The 18,758-nt window shown below is 49.6% G+C and overlaps 1 protein-coding gene across 1 annotated transcript; it reads right to left on the reverse strand.

Moving 5' to 3' along the window:
- Positions 1–440: 440 nt before the first annotated feature.
- On the reverse strand, positions 441–16,519 carry Sun5 (Sad1 and UNC84 domain containing 5). Its single transcript, XM_048349013.1, has 13 exons — positions 16,440–16,519; positions 14,699–14,757; positions 14,458–14,532; positions 13,254–13,320; positions 12,537–12,598; positions 10,327–10,376; positions 9,212–9,246; positions 8,310–8,418; positions 3,902–3,980; positions 2,924–3,039; positions 2,147–2,314; positions 1,579–1,665; positions 441–607 (listed from the first exon to the last, which is right to left on the reverse strand). Exons 1-13 carry the CDS (start codon positions 16,517–16,519, stop codon positions 476–478), a joined length of 1,119 nt encoding a protein of 372 aa, XP_048204970.1. The 3' UTR covers positions 441–475.
- Between the last annotated feature and the right edge of the window lie 2,239 nt (positions 16,520–18,758).

Here is an 18,758-nt window from a genome sequence, read left to right on the forward strand (position 1 = left end):
AGAGCTGTTTTTTGTTTTCTGGGTGTTTTTTGTTTTTGTTTTTTGCCAGTCCTAGGGCTTGAACTCAGGGCCTGGGCATTGTCCCTGAGCTGCTTTTGCTCAAGGCTAGCACTCTACCACTTGAGCCACAGCACCACTTTCGACTTTTTCTGTTTATGTGGTGATGAGGAATCAAACCTAGGGCTTTCTGCATGCTAGGCAAGCACTCTACCACTAAGCCACATTCCCAGCCCCACAGCTCCGTTTGCAAGCATTAGACTGCCTCTCATACAAGAGCCAGACTGCCTGGGTCTAAAGCTCGAGGCTGCCTTTGCTGACTGTGCAAGACACATCACTGCTCAGACAGGGCTACTGGACAACCAGTAGGTGGTCAATAATTGCTCACTCTGGACTGATGTCCAATGCCAGGACTCAGAGACACTCAGACTTGGGCTGGGTTCAAGAATAAACTTTATTGTCTCTCAGGAAAGGGGTTCTAGTTGGGTGTGTCTCTGGGCAGGGTCACCGAGCCGTGCACGCGCACACGGTACAAGCAGGTGAAGCGCGCGTTCCCCCAGTTGCTTGAGATCTTCACCATGATGGCACCAAAGCTCCGGGGTGGATGGTTCTAGAGCAAGGAACCAGAGATGCCACTCACCCACAGGCCCCACTCTGCCTGGGTTAGGGGCATTTGAGAGTGGAAGAGAATGCTCCCATTTGACAGGGAGGAAAACTAAGGTCCAGAGAAGGGAATGGACTGTCCCAAGGCCATGCAGCACTGAGGGCCAGGACAGGAGGAAGGACGGACATAACTGACTGAAGGAAAACATCCCAGGCTTGGAGCCGTGGTGACGTAGGGGCTGTGAGACCCGAGCTAGCCCTTATTCCTCTCTGGCCTGTTTCCCCCATGGGTGATGGGAGACGTACTGGCCTCCTCCCGGGACTGCTATGAAAGGAGCCGAGCAGTTGGTGCTGGAGGCTCACCACCCCTGGCACCAGGTGAACACTAAGTGCAATGCCCTCCTCTGCCCCTCTGGCAGGAGAAGCCTCCTTAGGACACGGCATTGGGGAGGCTTGGCCCTGGGGATCTCACTGCATGGTCTCAACCTCCCAGGGAAATGCAGAAGGGGAAACTGAGGCTCAAGACTACACAGGATTTATGTCTGGGCTGAGGTTTAGGCCAGTGTTGGCTGCATTCCCAAGCCTGGCCACATCTTCTGGTCTGCAATGCCTCCTTCCCACCTCAGTTTCCTCACCTGTGATGGGGGGAGGGGGGAGTGGCTCCCAGTATGGGGAAATAAATTTGGAGCCAGCATCCTCCAACAGAGGCCCCAGGTGGCACTGGGGAGGACTCTGGGGCCCTGAGGAACAGGAAGGATGGGCTTGACCTGCTGGATCTTTCTAGGGTATTTTTTTTTTTTTTTATTTTGGCGGTTGTTCTTGGCCCTGGATAGCAGCAACATCACTCTGAGCCTCAGTTTCCTTTTCTGCCAAGCAGCTTGGTAACCATTGTTACTGGGGTGTGGGGCCCTGGTTACAGCTGCATACTGGGCATGCTCAGTGGGTGTTCTCCCCACCCCTCGCGGCTCCCTCAGGTACCTGGAGTGGGAACATCTGAATGGTGTTTTCTGGCTGAAACTGGAACGCCCCCAGGAACACTTCCTCCTTGGAGGGGTTCTCCATGCCCTGGGGACCAGACAAAGAGAAGGCATGAGACACAGCAGGGCTGACGCTGGTGCACCTGCCGGGCCAGGGGGCTCCCACCCAGGTGGGTGGCACAGGCCCCATCATGGACAGGAAAAGAGCCGCCCGGGAGTCAGCGGCTGAGCCTCTTCTAACTGCTGCTCCTTTGTAAAGTGGAGGTGCTTCCCCCGCCTTTCTCTAGGCCCTATTGTATTGAGAAAACCCAGACATCCCCAGAAAAACAGTTTATGGGTCACCATGGAGTCTTCTAGCTTTGAAAATCCCGGGACTGAACTCCAGTGGCCATCTGTACTTTTGTTGCAAGGTGACAATTGTCCCCAACCTCATCATTCTCCACCCTCCCCCAGTCTTCCCCCACCCTCCCTGCTCCCCAGGACTGTGAGAATTGTGGGGGTGGTCTCTGAAGCCACAAGTGCCCCTTAGTCCCTTAGCCAAGCCTGGCTTCCTGTTGGGGTGCCCTCACATAGATGACGAAGTCCTTGGGGGCAGTGTCCAGGCAGCCGGACAGCGAGATGGTCTTGGGGATGTGTTGCAAGGTGACATTGGTCAGGTAGACCTTCTGGGCCAATCGGATGGTCACCTGGCCGTGGTCACCTGCGAAGGCCCAGCAGTTGCCAGGCGTCATGTTGGGCTGGAAGAGGCAGGGCAAGGAGGGTGATGGTGGGTAGGGTGTCCCCAGCCCCGGCGAAGGAGCCAGGCATTCCTGTCCATAGTGAGGTGCAGCACCACTGCCTTCCCATAGTGCAGCGAGGGCGGGGGACCTCGTAGGGCCTCCCTGCCTCCAATTGCTCCCTGTGGAATGCACCCATCTGGCCACTCATTCACTCATGACTCTCTTATCCCATCCACTGCTGTTCATGTGGTCTCGCGACCATCCTGCCGTTGGGTGTTGTCACCGACCCCCTCAATTGTGAGGCAGGATTGGGTAGGGGCGAGGAGCTCAGGTTTGAATTCCCTCTCTACCATATTTCTGGGACCCGCGGTGTGGCTGCAGCCAGGTGACCTGGTTCCTTGAGCTCTGATGCCACCCTTTCCAAAGTGGAGACAGCCAGGGCCCCAGAGTGGGCCTCAAGGGTGCCACACCTCAGCCCTCACCTTGCCCACGGTCTCTACCATGGTGGCGCCCCATCTCTGTCTCCTGTTCCCCTGCCCTCCCTCCCTCCCTCTCCCGCCGCCTCTGCCAGCTTCCGTTCCCACCCTGCCCCTGCCCCGCCAGGACCCTTTTCCCGCTGTGGCTTGCCTCGAGGATCACGTCGGGGGGCTGAGCATAGTTCCACAGCCGGATCCAGTTCCAGTAGGAGCGGGCCTTGTCGTGGTGGTAAGTGGGTGACGTGTGCTCAAAGTCAATGCTGGCACCTGCGCAAGAGTGGGGCTCAGCCTCTGCCGAAGGCAGTTCCTGCACGGACTGGTTCCTCCTCGGTCATTGGGCCCTGGCTGGATCTCCGCGTCCCCCTTAGGCAGTGGGAGTGAGGACAGTCCCCGCCATAGCAGCAGTTAAGAGCCGCCACCTGACGGGCTGTGTGTGGACAGAGCCAGGCCTGGCCCGGAGCTGTTTGCGCTGTGTGTACCTGCCAGGCCATGCCCTGGTGGCTGGGTCTATACTCAGCCCTCAGGGGGCCGGGGGGGGGGGCTTGGCCCCAGGCTGAGGGGAGCTGAGGCTCTGGGGTAGGGCTAATGCGGACTCTACATTTTCTGAGCCCGGGGTGCCCATGCTGGCTGATGCTGCCTGGTGAGGAGGCCCCATGCACCCCATGGCTCCAGCCGCTCCTCACCCCTCCCAGCTGGCAGCCACTTGGCCTTGTGAGCATCCTTCCAGAGGTATCTTTCACATGTCCCCTCAGGCCACAGCCTTCCCAATGCACTGAGCTTCACCCAAACGTCCTCTTGCCGTTCCTGCTCTCAACGCTGACTCCTGACCACAACTGGGCTCCCCCGCGCCCCAGAGCTCTGCTGACCTGTGCCTTTGGGGAGTAGTGAGTGGATGAGATGCAGAGGGGCCAGGCAGAGTTGAGAATCATGGAGTCCACCCCCCCAATCCCCATATAGACCCCAGGAGAGAAAACAAAACTGTAACAAGAAAGGCGGCTGGGAGCAGTCAGTTGGGAGGATGAATTTTCCTAGCAGCAGGTTTCAGGTTGGCCGTCCCATGGCGCCCCCACCTCTGAAAGGTTTCTGAGGCCCCCCGAGGTGGACAGGTCAGGGAGAGGCCACCACGTACCTATAGACTTCAGGGCAAAGTCTGGCTTTTCGATGTAATCGCCTTGAATCATCTTCACTATTTTCTGGGTCATCTTTTCCTGTGAAGGCAGAGAAGGCAAGCTGTGTCTTGCTGTGTGTATCTTCAACAGGCGGCAGATGGCCTCAGGAGCCCGTCCTCTCCCTGTCCTGCAGGGGCCATGGCTGGCGCTGCCCCGGGCACCACACTGCGAGGAGACCCTTTGATGGGCTTTCACGTTTGCTGTGGCTGGATGCTGCACGGGGGTCCCAGAGTCTGTGAGTTCAAGGGCAGGGGCTTGACAATCAGGCTGATTCTTACTGCTGTGGGGGTCTTGTGCCATTGGTGTCCCTGCATCTTGATTTCTGATCTATAACATCAGATCAGACCTATAAGATCTATAAGGTGGGGTGCCAGTCCTACCTATAGTTTACAGTTTGGGGAACCATGGATTAGAGAGATCTATAAGGCTCCTACTAGATGCCAGGACTATGCTCAGCTTCCCAACCATTCACTCCAATCCCCCATGGCCTCCCTAGGAAGTTCATGCTGTTATCACTCCTCTTTGGAGATGCTGATACTGAACCATGAGGGGTGAGGAGTAACAGCTGATGAGAGGCAGAGCCCACAGCCTGGTCCCAGGCTCTCAACCCCATGCTGTGCGGCTGGATACAGTCTGAAACGCATGCAGCCCAGTTGCTGCATAGCCAGTGCCGGCTACTCTTGTTATTTGACTTCACAGTTGGGGCTGATTCTGTTTTCCAGTGATGGGTATAACAAGGTCCTCACCCTATCCTCGTCTTTTACCCCCACCATCTTCCCGGGGTGGGGAGGGGAGTTGGTGATGGGGGGATGCAAGCTCATGGAAGTCACTCATGGAAGCCAGCCCACGTGAACGAGCCATGGGTGGGCGCTTTGGTCCACAGCCAGAGTCGTCAGCCAGCATCGGTCTCTAGATGCTCCCGGGAAGCGGTGAACCCTGTGGGGAGCAGCCCTGTCACCCTGCTCGCTTGGCCCACAGCCCCTCTGAGCATGAAATGATCGTCCCACACCACAGAGTCAGGGAGGCTGTCATGCAGCTGTGGGAACTAGAACAGGTGTCCCAGGGCAGTGATTGTGACTATTTTATGGATGTGGAAATGGAGGCTCAGAAAGATTGATAACCTACCCAAGATCACACAGTTCCCAAGTGCAAAACATCTCCAACCTTCACCCTGCACTTGAGCAAAATCTTCCTGTTTCCTCAAAACCAGTCTCAACTCCAAGAAAGTTCTCCAGTGTTCTCCACCCATCTGCCTCTAAGATTACTGGGGGGCTCTGGCATAGGTGCTTCATGACCGTATAGCACTTAGGATTCCATTTACATGAGAATCCAGAGCTGGCAAGACTAACCTAGTAGTCAGAAGTATGAACAGTTGTTGTCCTAGGGCTATCCCACATGGGAAGAGCACTGAGGCAGAACACCTGCATTCAGGTGTGGGTAGAATCACATGGCCAGGTGCACTTTTGTTTTATTTTGTCATACAGCTAAGGTCTATCTTAATAAGGCAAAAGTCAGAGGGTCTCTGGCCCAGAACTAGCAGGTAGAGTTAGATCAGACTTAGATTATGTGTGTACAGACGATGAATGCTAAGACTTCCTCCCTATTCTTCCTTGGGGAATTCTCCACCCTAGGTTATTTGTATCCGATGGAGAACTTTCTTGGAGTTGAGACTGGTTTTGAGGAAACAGGAAGATTTTGCTCAAGTGCAGGGTGAAGGTTGGAGATGTTTTTTTTTTTTTTTTTTTTTTGGCCAGTCCTGGGCCTTGGTCTCAGGGCCTGAGCACTGTCCCTGGCTTCTTCCCGCTCAAGGCTAGCACTCTGCCACTTGAGCCACAGCGCCGCTTCTGGCCGTTTTCTGTATATGTGGTGCTGGGGAATCGAACCTAGGGCCTCGTGTATCCGAAGCAGGCACTCTTGCCACTAGGCTATATCCCCAGCCCGGAGATGTTTTGCACTTGGGAGCTGTGTGATCTCAGGTAGGTTATCAATCTTTCTGAGCCTCCATTTCCACATCCATAAAATAATCACAATCACTGCCCTGGGACACCTGTTCTAGTTCCCACAGCTGCATGACAGCCTTCCTGACTCTGTGGTGTGGGACGATCATTTCATGCTCAGAGGGGCTGTGGGCCAAGCGAGCAGGGTGACAGGGCTGCTCCCCACAGGGTTCACCAAGGAAACACATTAGTATGCACACATTAGTATGAATATATCTTCAGTATGCATGCATTATCAGTATGCACATATTACCACACATATTAGTATATATACATTAGCACACACATTAGTATGCACACACTAATATGCACGTATCAGTATGCACACATCGCACACATATATTTGTATGCATACATTTGCATACACATTAGCATGCACATGTTAGTATGCATATACATTAGGAGCATCTAGAGGCTGATACTGGCTGCCAGCTGACTTCTGCTGTAGGCACCATATGGTGAAGCCACGCTTTGAGATCCACTGCTCTAGGAGTTCAATACAAAGGGGGTTCTAGCTGAACTTCACCTAGTCATGGCACCAATTCTGGGCACAATTAGTAGCTGAGACTCCAAGTTTGTCCCTGCCAGACAAGTTGTCATTGGTACCAGAAATCTCGCATTCACACAAGGCTGGAAGAGAAAATCAGACTTGAGAGGCCTCAAACAGATGGTGTTTCCCATGAAGACATTTCCCAAGTTTTGGGGAGCTGTATGGGAATGCATCCAAAGAATGAAGCTGAAAACCTTTGAATAAAACTTACAAAACTTGCCATTCAGCTCTGTGTAACCAGTTTGGCACATGTCTAGAATACTTCATCTTCCTTACAGAAAAAGGGGGAGAGGGGACAAAAAAGTATGTACCATTTTTCTATAGACAAAGTCCAGGAAACATGAAAAATTACTAGACATTAAGAGGAATGATACAATATGGCTGACACTCACAAGAACTCCAGAAACTAGAAAGAGATCATACCCAATCCAGGCAGAGACTTGAAAAACAATCATCACTTATATGCTAAGAAAAGGAAATGATAGACACTATGGGTAAAATAATAGAGACATTCACCATATTCACTAATATAGACAAAAAAGAATCAAATATGGATTCTAGAACTAAGTAATACCTGAAGTGGGCAGTAGATTTCACAGAGAATACAGACTAGTTAGTGAATCTGAAGAGTTTAAAAGAAAATATGAAAATCTAGGCACCTAGAGGAAAAGAATGAAAACAAAAAAACAAGCCAGGTAATAACATAGAAATGCTGTGAGATAGATTCTAAAGGTTTAGTGTAGATGTGATCAGAATCTAAGAGAGATGATATGAAAGAAGCAATCTTTGTGTGTATGTGTGTGTTTGCATGTGTATGTGCGAGAATCCTAGGGTTTGAACTCAGGGCCTGGGCACTGTCCCTAAGCTCGTGCTCTACCACTTGAACCACAGCTCCACTTCTGGCTTTTTTGGGTAGTTAATTGGAGATAAGAGTCTGATGGACTTTCCTACCCTGGATGGCTTTGAACTGCAATCCTCAGATCTCAGCCTCCTGAACATCTAGGATTACAGGCATGAGCCACGGGTGATTGACTAACAAGAATGTTTTATTTATTTATTTATTTATTTATTTATTTATTTATTTATTTATTTATTGCCAGTCCTGGGCCTTGGACTCAGGGCCTGAGCACTGTCCCTGGCTTCTTTTTGCTCAAGGCTAGCACTCTGCCACTTGAGCCGCAGCACCACTTCTGGCCATTTTCTGTATATGTGGTGCTGGGGAATCGAACCGAGGGCTTCATGTATACAAGGCAAGCGCTCTTGCCACTAGGCCATATCCCCAGCCCCTAAGAAGAATATTTTAAAAGGTAAGAATCAAACAAACAAAAAAAACCCGAACTATTGAAAAGGACTCACCCACAGATTCAGTAGGTTTAGCAACCCTCAGGGTATTGAGGGCACTCAGGACACTGAGGGGGAAAAAATATCCTCGAAGCTCCCAGGATAACAACAATTAGACACAAAGGATCAAAAAATAAGAGGGGCACTGCAATTCTCCAAAGCAACATTGCAAACTAGAATATGGAATTGGACTTCCTTCAAAATTTGCCAGAGAAATTTTCCTTCCTAGAATGCTATACCCAGCCAAACTATCCATCAAGGGCAAGGGTAGGTGGGAGTATGGATATTTTTAATCATGCAAGTGCTAAAAGAGCAAAAAACACTTTTCCTTTTACTGTTTTTCAGGAAGTTACCTGGGAGATATGCTCTATAAAAATGAAATCAAGAAGGAAGGCTTGGGATACAGGGAATGACATCAAATAAAGAGAGAAGCCTGGAGTTTGGAGCAGGAGAGGGGGAGCAGACTAGCCAGCATCTCACCTCATCAGACATGGCTTCCATCTGCTGCAGTCTGGCAAGGAGCAGGTTCAGGCTACCTCGGAGGTCCTGGATTTCCCCACTGTGATATCGCACCTTCTCCTGGTACATCCTTTTCAGAAAGAATGAAAGAAAACAAGAATCAACTGCTTTGTAATGCTGCTACTTCCACCCTCAGATTCTGCTTTTGCTATGCCACCTCCAAAGAATGAGCTCATGTTCTTCTGCTCTCCTGCATGTCCCTGACACTCAGAAGGGTGTGTGTGTGTGTGTGTGTGTGTGTGTGTGTGTGTGTGTGTGTGCATGTGCACGTGCGCTAGTCCTGGGGCTTGTACTGAAGGCCTGGGTGCTGTCCCTGAGCTTCTTTTGGTCAAGACTAGCACTCTACTACTTGAGCCACAGTGCCATTTATAGCCTTTTGGTAGTTAATTGGAGAGAAGAGTCTCAAGGACTTCCTTCCCAGGTTGGCTTTGAACTGCAGTCCTCAGATCTCAGCCTCCTGAGTAGCTAGGAGTATAGGTGTGAGCCACCTGTGCCTGGCAGTCCCTAGCATTTTGTCTGTGATCAAAGATGCTGCCACTAGGTGATGGCTCCTTGGTTATAATTTTCAGTGACCACTTACTGAGCATTGACTATGGGCTGCAACTGTTCAAGACAGTTCACATTTTCTTTAAACAGTTGACCACAAGACAAACAAAAAAACCATGTTTAGCCTCAAGTCACAAGTGAGTCCAAGTTCCAAAGAGGGAGTCTGGCATCAGGACAGACAGGTAGGATCTCTGGGAGGTGGGACTTAAGTCCAGGTCTGACCATGGTGCTCACATTGTTAGCTAATAGACCCCAGATTCTTGCTAAAGCTGTGTTTGTAAAGAGGATAATAGGACCCATCCGTAGGTTTCTCTTACCGCAAGCTCTGCATTGGACTGTTTATACTGTCATCCTGGTGTGGTAATAAAGAAAGCAGAGATCTCTGTCAAATGGCCTAATCTGGACCTGATAGTGCCTCATTCATTTGTTTTCTCACAACCATTCATCCACTTTCATGTTTTTCCTTCCATCCATCTGCTCTCATCCCCACACTCCAAATTCCAGTTACTCTCCTTTTTATCCATCCATCCATCCAGCCAGCCAGCCAGTCCTACCCCATCCATCTACATTTCATCTGCCAACCTTCTCCACCTTTAAATCCTCCTCCTCTGTCCATCCTTCAATCCTATACACTGTCCCTCCCAACTAGCTTCTCATCCACCCATCCATCCACCCTTCCGTCCATTCATCCATTTGTCCATCCATCCACCCATCCACTCATCTATCCTACTATCCACTCTCTCTTTCTCCTCACATTCTCTTCTGGATCTCCAGTCACCCAATGTTGGTAGCAGCTGCCCCATGCCTCACAATGAACTGGACTCCTCCAAGGGGTTTCCAGTACCACCACTCCAAATGGGAGTGATGGTACTCCAACTGGGAGTCATGGTCACGATCATTGAAAATAGTGGAAGGAGAACGTGACCCCCTTTGGGCATTTCTGGAGGAGGCAACATTTTAGTTAGACATTGAGAGAGATGAAGGAGTTCACTGTGGCTACGAGGAGGAGAGATAGGTCTCTCAGATCTCATTCCCTAGGATCTCTAGAAACTTCTGGACATAAGGAGCTCTGGCCACTGACTTTCTCCTCTCCCCAGAAAGAGAAATCAAATGGGTCTCACTTCATTTACACAGAAAAGAATAAATGGTGTTGGGTAGAGAGAACAAAGTGCTCTCTGTTCTCACTGCCTCTCTAAGTGGGAGCTTGAGACAGGGCAGGGCCAGCTCTAGAGTCAGTGATAGAGTCAGGACAGCTGTCCACTCTTTGGAAATCACAGAGATGGGCTCCTGGTGGAGACTGGGATGTAGGATGAGTTAGGAACTGACTAGGGTGCAGATCTGGGGAGAAGAGAGGGCTGTGGAGGGAATATTGACTGGCTGGGGTGAGCCCAGTCAGCAGTGGGGCCTGCCGGGTTCATGCTCTCACACTCACCTGCCAGACTTCCATCTTGGATGGCAAATGCATAGAGAACATCCAGAATCCTGAGAGTCACAAGAGCAAAGCCAGGTTAAGAGTTTGGGACCCGTGCAATGTTGGGAGACGTTAATCTCTCTAAACTCCCTTTCCTCTCTCATGGGAACAGCAAATAGCTGTCTTTGCATTCACTTGAGGTCATACATATGCCACCTACCTGGGGTGATGCATGTCTCCCTCCACTCTCCCACCCCAGCATTGCCACAGACTGGTTGTCCAAGAGAAGAGGCAGGGCAGTCTTTTCTGCATTTTGTGAACTCCAGCTGGCTGTTATGGTAGCATGGGGATTGAACCCAGGACCTCATGTTTACTAGGCAAACATGAGCTATGTTCCCCAGTCCTTTTGCTTTAGGTTAGGTTTTTCAGATAGGGCATCACACTTTTGCCCAGGATAGCCTCAGATTGAGATCTTCCTGCCTCTCTCTCTGAGGAGCTGAGATTATGTGCATGTACCACCACTCCCAGTCTATTTGTTGTTTTTTTTTTATACATATATAATATCTTAACTAGGAATATAAGAAAACTTTCTTAACCTGATAAAGGCTGTTAAGAAAAATCCACAGTGAGCATCCTATTAAATGGTGAAAAATGAAATGTTTTCTTTCTAGATCAGAAAAAAGACAGGTATGTTTGTTCTTTCTATTTGTATTTAACATTATATTGGATATTCTAACCAGATCAGTAAGTCAAAGAAAAGAAAGAAAAGGCATCCGTATTTTCATGTAGAAGAATCAAACTATTCCTTTTGCAAATGATACGATCTGCATACAGACTTCTAAGATATTGAAGATGAGGCATCCTGCCCTATATCAGAGCTAAGAACTGAATTCAGCAAAGGTTGCAGAATATAAGAACAATATACAACACCAGGTGTAGCTCTGCATATCAATAATACACCATCTGAACTTGAAGGAAACAACTCTGTCTACAATATCATCACAAATATCAAAATACCTAGGAGAAAGTTTAACAGGAAAAACTACAGCACCTGTATGCTAAAGATGTAACAAAACATTGTCAAAGAAACTAAAGGAGATAGAGATATCTATCAACATAGATATCTATCTATATTTGAGGATTGGAAGACTACTATTAAATCCCTATCAAAATCCTTTTAGCCTCTTCTGCAAAAATGCAAAGGTTGATTCTAAAGCTCATGAAGCAGTAAGGCTCATAGTCAAAACAATCTTGAAAAAGAACAAAACGGAGGAACCCACACTCTCCATAGAGCGGGACCCAGAAAGTCCCGGGAAGTCTTCTTGGAGGGCGGTCATTATAATAAGAGGCTCCTCCCATATCTCCTCCCCTGGGCTGTGCACTGATGCTTGATGGCTTGTGCATGTGCCGCCCTAGCTCTTTTCCTTGGTTGAGTGGGAACCCAGGGCATTATGGGAAGAAGAAGCACCATGTTATCTCACAGGAACATTTTGAGCCAGAAAAAGGAATGGCGTCCCAATACCTGCTACACCATGGATACATTCTGGAAACATGGGCTACATGAACAGCCACAAAGACCGCACCGTTTCATTGACTCATTGGAAATACTCAGGACAGGTGAATCCATATGGGTAGAGAGGAGTAGCTTCCTAGAGGCGTGGGGGACATGAATGACTGCAGAGGGCTTTCTTTCTGGATTAGTGACAATGTTTTGCAATTTGATGGTAGCAGTGGATGCATGACCTTGAAATAAGCTACAGATCATTGAATTATATGCTTTAAAAGTATGAACTCAAGTGGAGGTAGGAAAGCAAAACTGTCTGGGAGGCAGAAGGAGGCTGGGCTTGAAGGAAGCCATAGGCACCCGACAGAAGAAGGCATAATAATTAATAATGATATTAGTATATTATTAATAATATATAACCATTACCTATATATTCATGATAATATTATTACTCATATATTATTAATGATGATGATAATAGCTATTATTATTATTATTATTATGTTTTGGGAAAGCTTGACAGTATACAAATCATTTCTTGGCTTTGAAAAAAATGTTGTTGCTCATCATTTCATGTATCCCTTACAGTGACATCCACTGAAAAGACAGAAAAACTCACCCAGAGGCCCACACAGAGCCCAGGCCCGTGGTTCTCCCTCCCAGGGTGGCCCCAGGGTGGGCCAGGGCCCCGGATGCCTCCACCCAGGTCAGGACCCCAGAGACGCACCGAAAGCACAGAGGACCAGAAGACCAGTCTTTTCCATCAGTTTCTGGCAGAGCTGCTTGCATCTGGGAGCCGGAGAAGCAGAGTCAAGGATGGCCCCAGGTCCTGGTAGGTGGCCACCCCTCACCCTCTCACTATCCCTGCTTCTCCTCTCCCTAGCTGAGCCTGTCTGTCTGCAGCATCAGCAGGAGGTCCTCCTCCTAAGACCTCCAGTGAACACATCCAGCACTGAGCAGGGCACACTGGGCTGGACCTCACGGTGCAGCCTTGCCTAGATTCAGAGGAGGCACCAATGACGTTTACAATGTAAACGTCAAATGAATGAATGAGGTGTGGGTGCAGCAGGAGCAAGGAATTTACATGGGTAGGACAGGAGAGTGAATGTATGGATGGGTGCTCAGGTGGGGAGAATGGTCCACACAAAGGCCTAGAGGCCAGGGAGGGAGGGAGAACGCCAGCCTTGCCACTCTGTAGTCCACAGTAGCATGTGGAAGGCAGGCAACCTGGGGAATAAGGGATGGGACAGGATCCCAGAGGCTGCAGGCTGAGAACCTGGAGCAATAGGGAGCCATAGTGGGCTCTGGGATGGAGGGATGAACAAAAGCTAGCTTAAGATAGCTTATCTGATCTGGCCACCAAGGGTTCATTCAGACAAAGGAAGGGGTTATGGGAGTCATCGGCTGTCTGTTCCCAGACCTCTCCTCTACCCTCTCTGCTCACCTGCAGGTGTTGAACAGCACTTGCTGTGCCTGGGTTCTCAGGAAGCAAGCCAGGTAGGTGAACCAGGCTGCAAGGGAGAGAGAGAGAGAACAGTGAGAAACCACACCCTTGTTTCTATTCCACTGTGAGGATACATGGGCTGTCCTAGAGATGGGGGCGTTGTGGGGAGGCCCTGGAGATGGAGCGCAGGGCAGCACCTGACCCAGTTCATTGAGTGAGGGAGTTATGGCATGAAGTACCAGCCAGAGCTGGCCTGTAGCTGGGCACTGCTGGCCAGAGGCGGTTAACACGAAAATCTAGAGTGTGCTAATGCCCAATCCCACACGCTATGAGCTTGGCAAGGGCCCTTGTTGGGTTTGTCTCTGGAGCTCAGCATGGAGCTAAACAAGAAAGTAGGGGTTTAAGATGATGGGAAGGTGGGAGGATACATGAGTGGATAGAAGAATGGAGAAGGGAATGGCTGCTTGACTCAGAAGCTAAAGGACTAAGAAAGCAAATGAGAAGAGAGGAGAATGAGATGGGCGGATGGAGAGTAGATGAGTTGATAATGAGTAGGTATCCATGTTAACAAATAAAGGTGTGAGTAATATTGTCAATAACTCAATGAATGGCCGGGTTGATGAATGGGTGGGTGAATGAATGGGTGGATGAGTGGGTGTATGTATGTATGGGTGAGGGGATAGGTGGATTGATGGACAGATAAATGGATGGATGGAATGTGTGGATGGATAGGTAGGTGGATGGATGAATGGGTGGATGGGTGGGTGTATATATGAATGTATGGGTGGGTAGGTATATGGTTTGATGAATGGGTGCATGGATGAATAGATGCATGGACAGATGATTGTGTGGATGGATGGATGGATGGATAGATGGATGGATAGGTGGGTGGGTGGATAGATGGATAGATGGATGAGTGGGTGGATGGATGAGTGGATGGGTGTGTAGGTGGGTGGATGGGTGTGTATGTGGATGGATGAGTAGAGTAGAGGCAGGCTGACAGGAAACATTAAAAAAGCAAGTCTCTCTCTCCTTCCACTTTGAATCACCAGCTGGGATGGCAGCTGGATGAGGAGACCTCTAGAGCTCTACCTGCTGCTGCCTAGAAACCTTGCCTCCCAGGGCAGACCTTAGATACCATCAGGAGAGCCGGCCTGAAGGCCCACGGCCTGAAGGCTGCTCTGGCTCTTTGGTATATACATACACATGTGTCCCAGCATGAACTGAGTCAGGTTGACGCCTGGAGTGTTGACTCGAACAGGCAACAGGAAGGCGTCACCTATAGAGAGCACAGGATGGACTGTCAGGTCACTGCCAGCTTCTGGAACACAAGCTTACAGAGCCTGGGGTAAGCTTTGCTGCCCTCCCTGTGCCCCCCTCTTGCTGGGTACTATGGGTTGCCTCAGCCCCTCTGCTGCCCACAGCCTAGGGGCCTTCCTGCTCACGAATGACTGGTGAGGTCTCCTCTGCCATTCTGTAGTTACTCCGAACTCGCTGTTGGCCCCTAGGGATGACAAGGGTTGAAATCACATTTCATAGCACACACAGTAACCCCATGGTGCTACATTCCAGATCAAGAAGCTGAGTGGCTTGCGGAGACATTTGCAGAGCCTCCTAGGCTATGAACAAGGGACAGGTCTCTTTTAAGGAAAAGGATTCTGGTGGCTGGAGGAGGTAGTGGAAGCCTGATCTTGTTTCCTGGTCTAATCCTACTTAAACGATTCTGATTGGTAGATGCCTGTTGTGACCCCTCCAATCCTGTAATCCCCCTGTGGTGATTGGTTCCAACACAAAAGTGGAGCAGGGAGTCCTGGACTTGAGGGAAAGATTTTCTCTTTGCTGAAACCAGGAAGTAGTGGCTCTCTCCCTCCTCCCCAGACAGCCATATTTCTGAATGAACTGTGGTAGCATTTTTGGGACTCAGAGAGGAGGCTAAAAGGATGTGGGTCTTACAAAGAGTCACAGAGGGGGGAATTCACGCACACTGATTCCTGATCTCTCCCCTTTCCCCTAACACCACTTAGGTGAGATAAAAAAAACAAATTAAGGCAGTGGTCTCTAAACATTGTTAGGCTACCCCTATAAGTGTGCATATTTGTTAAGGAATTACATACATGCCTATTAAAGTTTGGATGTCAAATGTCCCCCCAAAGGCCCTGTGTCAAATTCTTGGTCTCCTCAGTGGCACTCTTGGGAGGAACTGTGGATCTTTAAGAGGTAGAGCCTGGTGAGAGGTGTTTAGGTAATTGGGAAAATGCTTCATATTGGATTGTGGGGTCCTGTTCTCTTCCTCTTTCTCTTTTTCACTTCCAGCTATGAGGTCAGTTTGTTTCTCTCTCACACATTCTTGCCACCGTGTACCCACACAAAACACTGAGGCCCCTTGATCATAAACAAGAACCCCCAAACCTCAAACCAAATATTCCTCTCTCGATCAAGTAACTATCGCAAGAATCTTGTTATGGCGACAGAAAGCCAAGTCACTATTGCCAAACACTGCTAACACAACCCCAAAGGTATGGATTTATTTCTACCTTCTTGATGAATATACACCACAGGAGGGCATCTAGTTTATAACAACTTATTATCGACCCCAAAATAATGAGAAGAGTTGGAAGGTCCCCAACACAAAGGAAATGTTCTTTACCCCAGTTTTTATCACTGCATAGAGTATCACGTCGTGCACCGGTGATTGTGTTGTGTCCATAACTATGTACAATATGTGTCGATCTAAAAGATGGGCCACTGAGTTCTAACAGGTCTTCCCTCACCCCATAGTGTGTTTTTGTATCTTCTTGGGACAACTTCCTGTCTCCCTTCCCCCACCCCCCCTGCCATCCTGCTGAGGTAGTGTTTCTGTCACCTGCAATCGGAGGCCTTCTGACCTATCAAGAAGCCAAGATCTTTCTTTGTCTACTTCCTTCCCTGGCCTGACCTCAGGGAGGACCAGAAGCACAAGGGGGTGGGGTGCACGATGCCCTCAGCCTCTACACAGTGTCTGGGTCACCTCCTGGCCAGGTGACTTTGGAGAAGCCACTGTCAACCTCTCTGCCCTCAGATGCCGCATCTCGAAGTGCATGTGGACAGTGGTGGCTGATTCCCAAAGGAGAGGGTGCAGGGCTAACCTTTTGTTGACCTCTCTGCAAAGGGCTGGGCAAAGGTGGGGGAGGGGGCTGCTGTCCTCACCTCCGGGGCCTGGTAGTATAGATCACATCTTCCGAGGGGAGGGAGCACGGGTCCCCAAGGTTTCTTGAAGACCGTGGCATTGGTTTCCTTCTCTAGGACTGGGGATTTGTGGTGGGGATCTCTAGGGAGGAGAAAGTGGCTGCTGCCACCCCTTGTCAGTGTCCCCTGGGAGGTGACTTGTGGAATCTGCTGGTGTGAGATGGAACTGTAGGTGCTGTGACCTCACAGAGAAAGTGGGCAGGGACGGCTCAGTCTGCCCCTAGAATATGCTCAGAATCTCCCCTCAGAGCATAGGGTTGTGATCTGCTATCCGTTTTCAGGATCATTGGCCCATTTTTAGACATTATTATTATTATTTTATTATTATTATTGTTATTATTTTGCCAGTCCTGGGGTTTGAACTCAAGGCCTGAGCCCTGTCCCTGGCTTCTTTTTGCTCAAAGCTAGCACTCTACCACTTGAGCCACAGCGCCACTTCTAGCTGTTTTCTATATATGTGGTGCTGAGGAATCGAACCCAGGGCTTCATGTATAGGAGGCAAGCACTCTTGCCACTAGGTCATATTCCCAGCCCCCACTTTAGACTTCTATAACTAGAAATTCAGGCTCCGGAACTCACTGCCAGCTCACAAATAATGAGATTAGGGCCTTGGAGAAAAGAAAATAAAGGTGGATTAATCTTGCCAGGCAAAATGGGGATGGTGTGAGTTTATCTCAGAAGCACAGACCTAGTGGGTGAGGGAGGAGAGGAAGGGGGGTTTATAGAAAAGTCCAGGAGCCGTGGGCTCTGGGATGTTCACGCTGAGGCTCACTGAGGCTGGATGGTGGCGTTGGGATGCTGGTGCCAGTGTTATTGGAGTTGTATTCCTTGCTGTCCCATGGTCAGCAAGAGAGGAGCATGGTGACCTCGCCGGGAGCAGTGAAGACATTCTCAGGTTTCCTCACATGGGAAATCGGGTGGGGGTAGTGGTGAAAAGATAGGAAAGGAAAAAAAAATCTCCTTTTAAAAACATGTAACTGGCTAGGCGCTGGTGGCTCAAGCCTGTAATCCTAGCTATTCAGGAGGCTGAGATTTGAGGGTCACAGTTCAAAACCAGCCCAGGTAGGAAAGTCCACGAGACTCTCTCATCACCAATTAACCACCAGAAAACTGGAAATGGTGTTGTGGCTCAAAGTGGTAGAGTGCTAGCCTTGAGAAAAAGACCTCAGAGACAGCACTCAGCCCCGAGTTAAACCCTACAATGGACAAAAAAATTAAAAAAAAAAACCCTACAAAAGAGCAACCATCTGTAACAAAGCATTCTGGTTACGGATGGAGCTAAAACTACAACTGTGAGCATATGTAGGCATTTGCTTCTGTTACGTAAGCTTCAGGACTGAAAGATGATAAATTTGTATTTGGAGTCTCAAAAGTGGGTGGTAATTTGTTAGAGCAGCAACAAGAGACAAATCCAACATGCTTGAGATTATCTTGTGAAGGTGAACCAAATTCTGCCACTCCATCCATCCATCCATCCATCCATCCATCCATCACTCCATCTCCATCTATACACCCATCCATCCACCCACTCACCCATCCACCCACCCATCCATCCATCCATCCACCCATCCATCCACTGACCCATCCATCCACACACCCACCCATCCATCCATCCATCCTACAAATATGTCTAAGCATTCTGAACCAGTCCTGGGTGCAGCTCCAGGGCATGGGCTAGGCAGAAGCACACTCTATCCCTGGAGATGGGGTAGAGTGGCTGGCAGAACATCTCACAGGTGACCAGTGTTCAGCAAGGGGTGTTCACCATGTTGTGGGGAGGCTGAGGGCTTTGGAAGGGGCTGGTGGGGATTGTCCTTTTGTGTCACCTGGATATCACCCACATATCTTCTGTGCTACTGGAATTGTCAAGGGAGAGGACATGTGCATGTCAAAAGCAGACACCCAGAGTGGCTTTGGTCAATATTTGAGCCTCTACAAACCCAGTGTGATGAGCAGTCAAGAGAACTTGGTTGGGCCATGGTGGGCAATGAGAGTAGTGGGTGTCAGGGAGCCCTGAGCAAGCCCTTCCTTTTCCTTTTGACCTCTGGATTTGGGGTGGGGGTGGAAAACTGGCTTGTAGGCACAGCTAGTCCAGGTGAGTTCTGACCACATGGGGAGGGCAGTAATTGACATTGGCATTAGAGAAGCCCCAGCCCAGAGCAGACCTGGGCTCTAGGCCTAGTACTGGGTTGTAGTAGAATCACAGAGAGCCACAGAAGGATCTGGAATAGGGGGAGTCCACATTCCACAGATGCCTTGGGCCTGTGGCCCAGGTGGGTC

This window comes from Perognathus longimembris, chromosome 6 (genome assembly GCF_023159225.1).
Source record: "Perognathus longimembris pacificus isolate PPM17 chromosome 6, ASM2315922v1, whole genome shotgun sequence".
NCBI classification, from domain to species: Eukaryota; Metazoa; Chordata; class Mammalia; order Rodentia; family Heteromyidae; genus Perognathus; species Perognathus longimembris.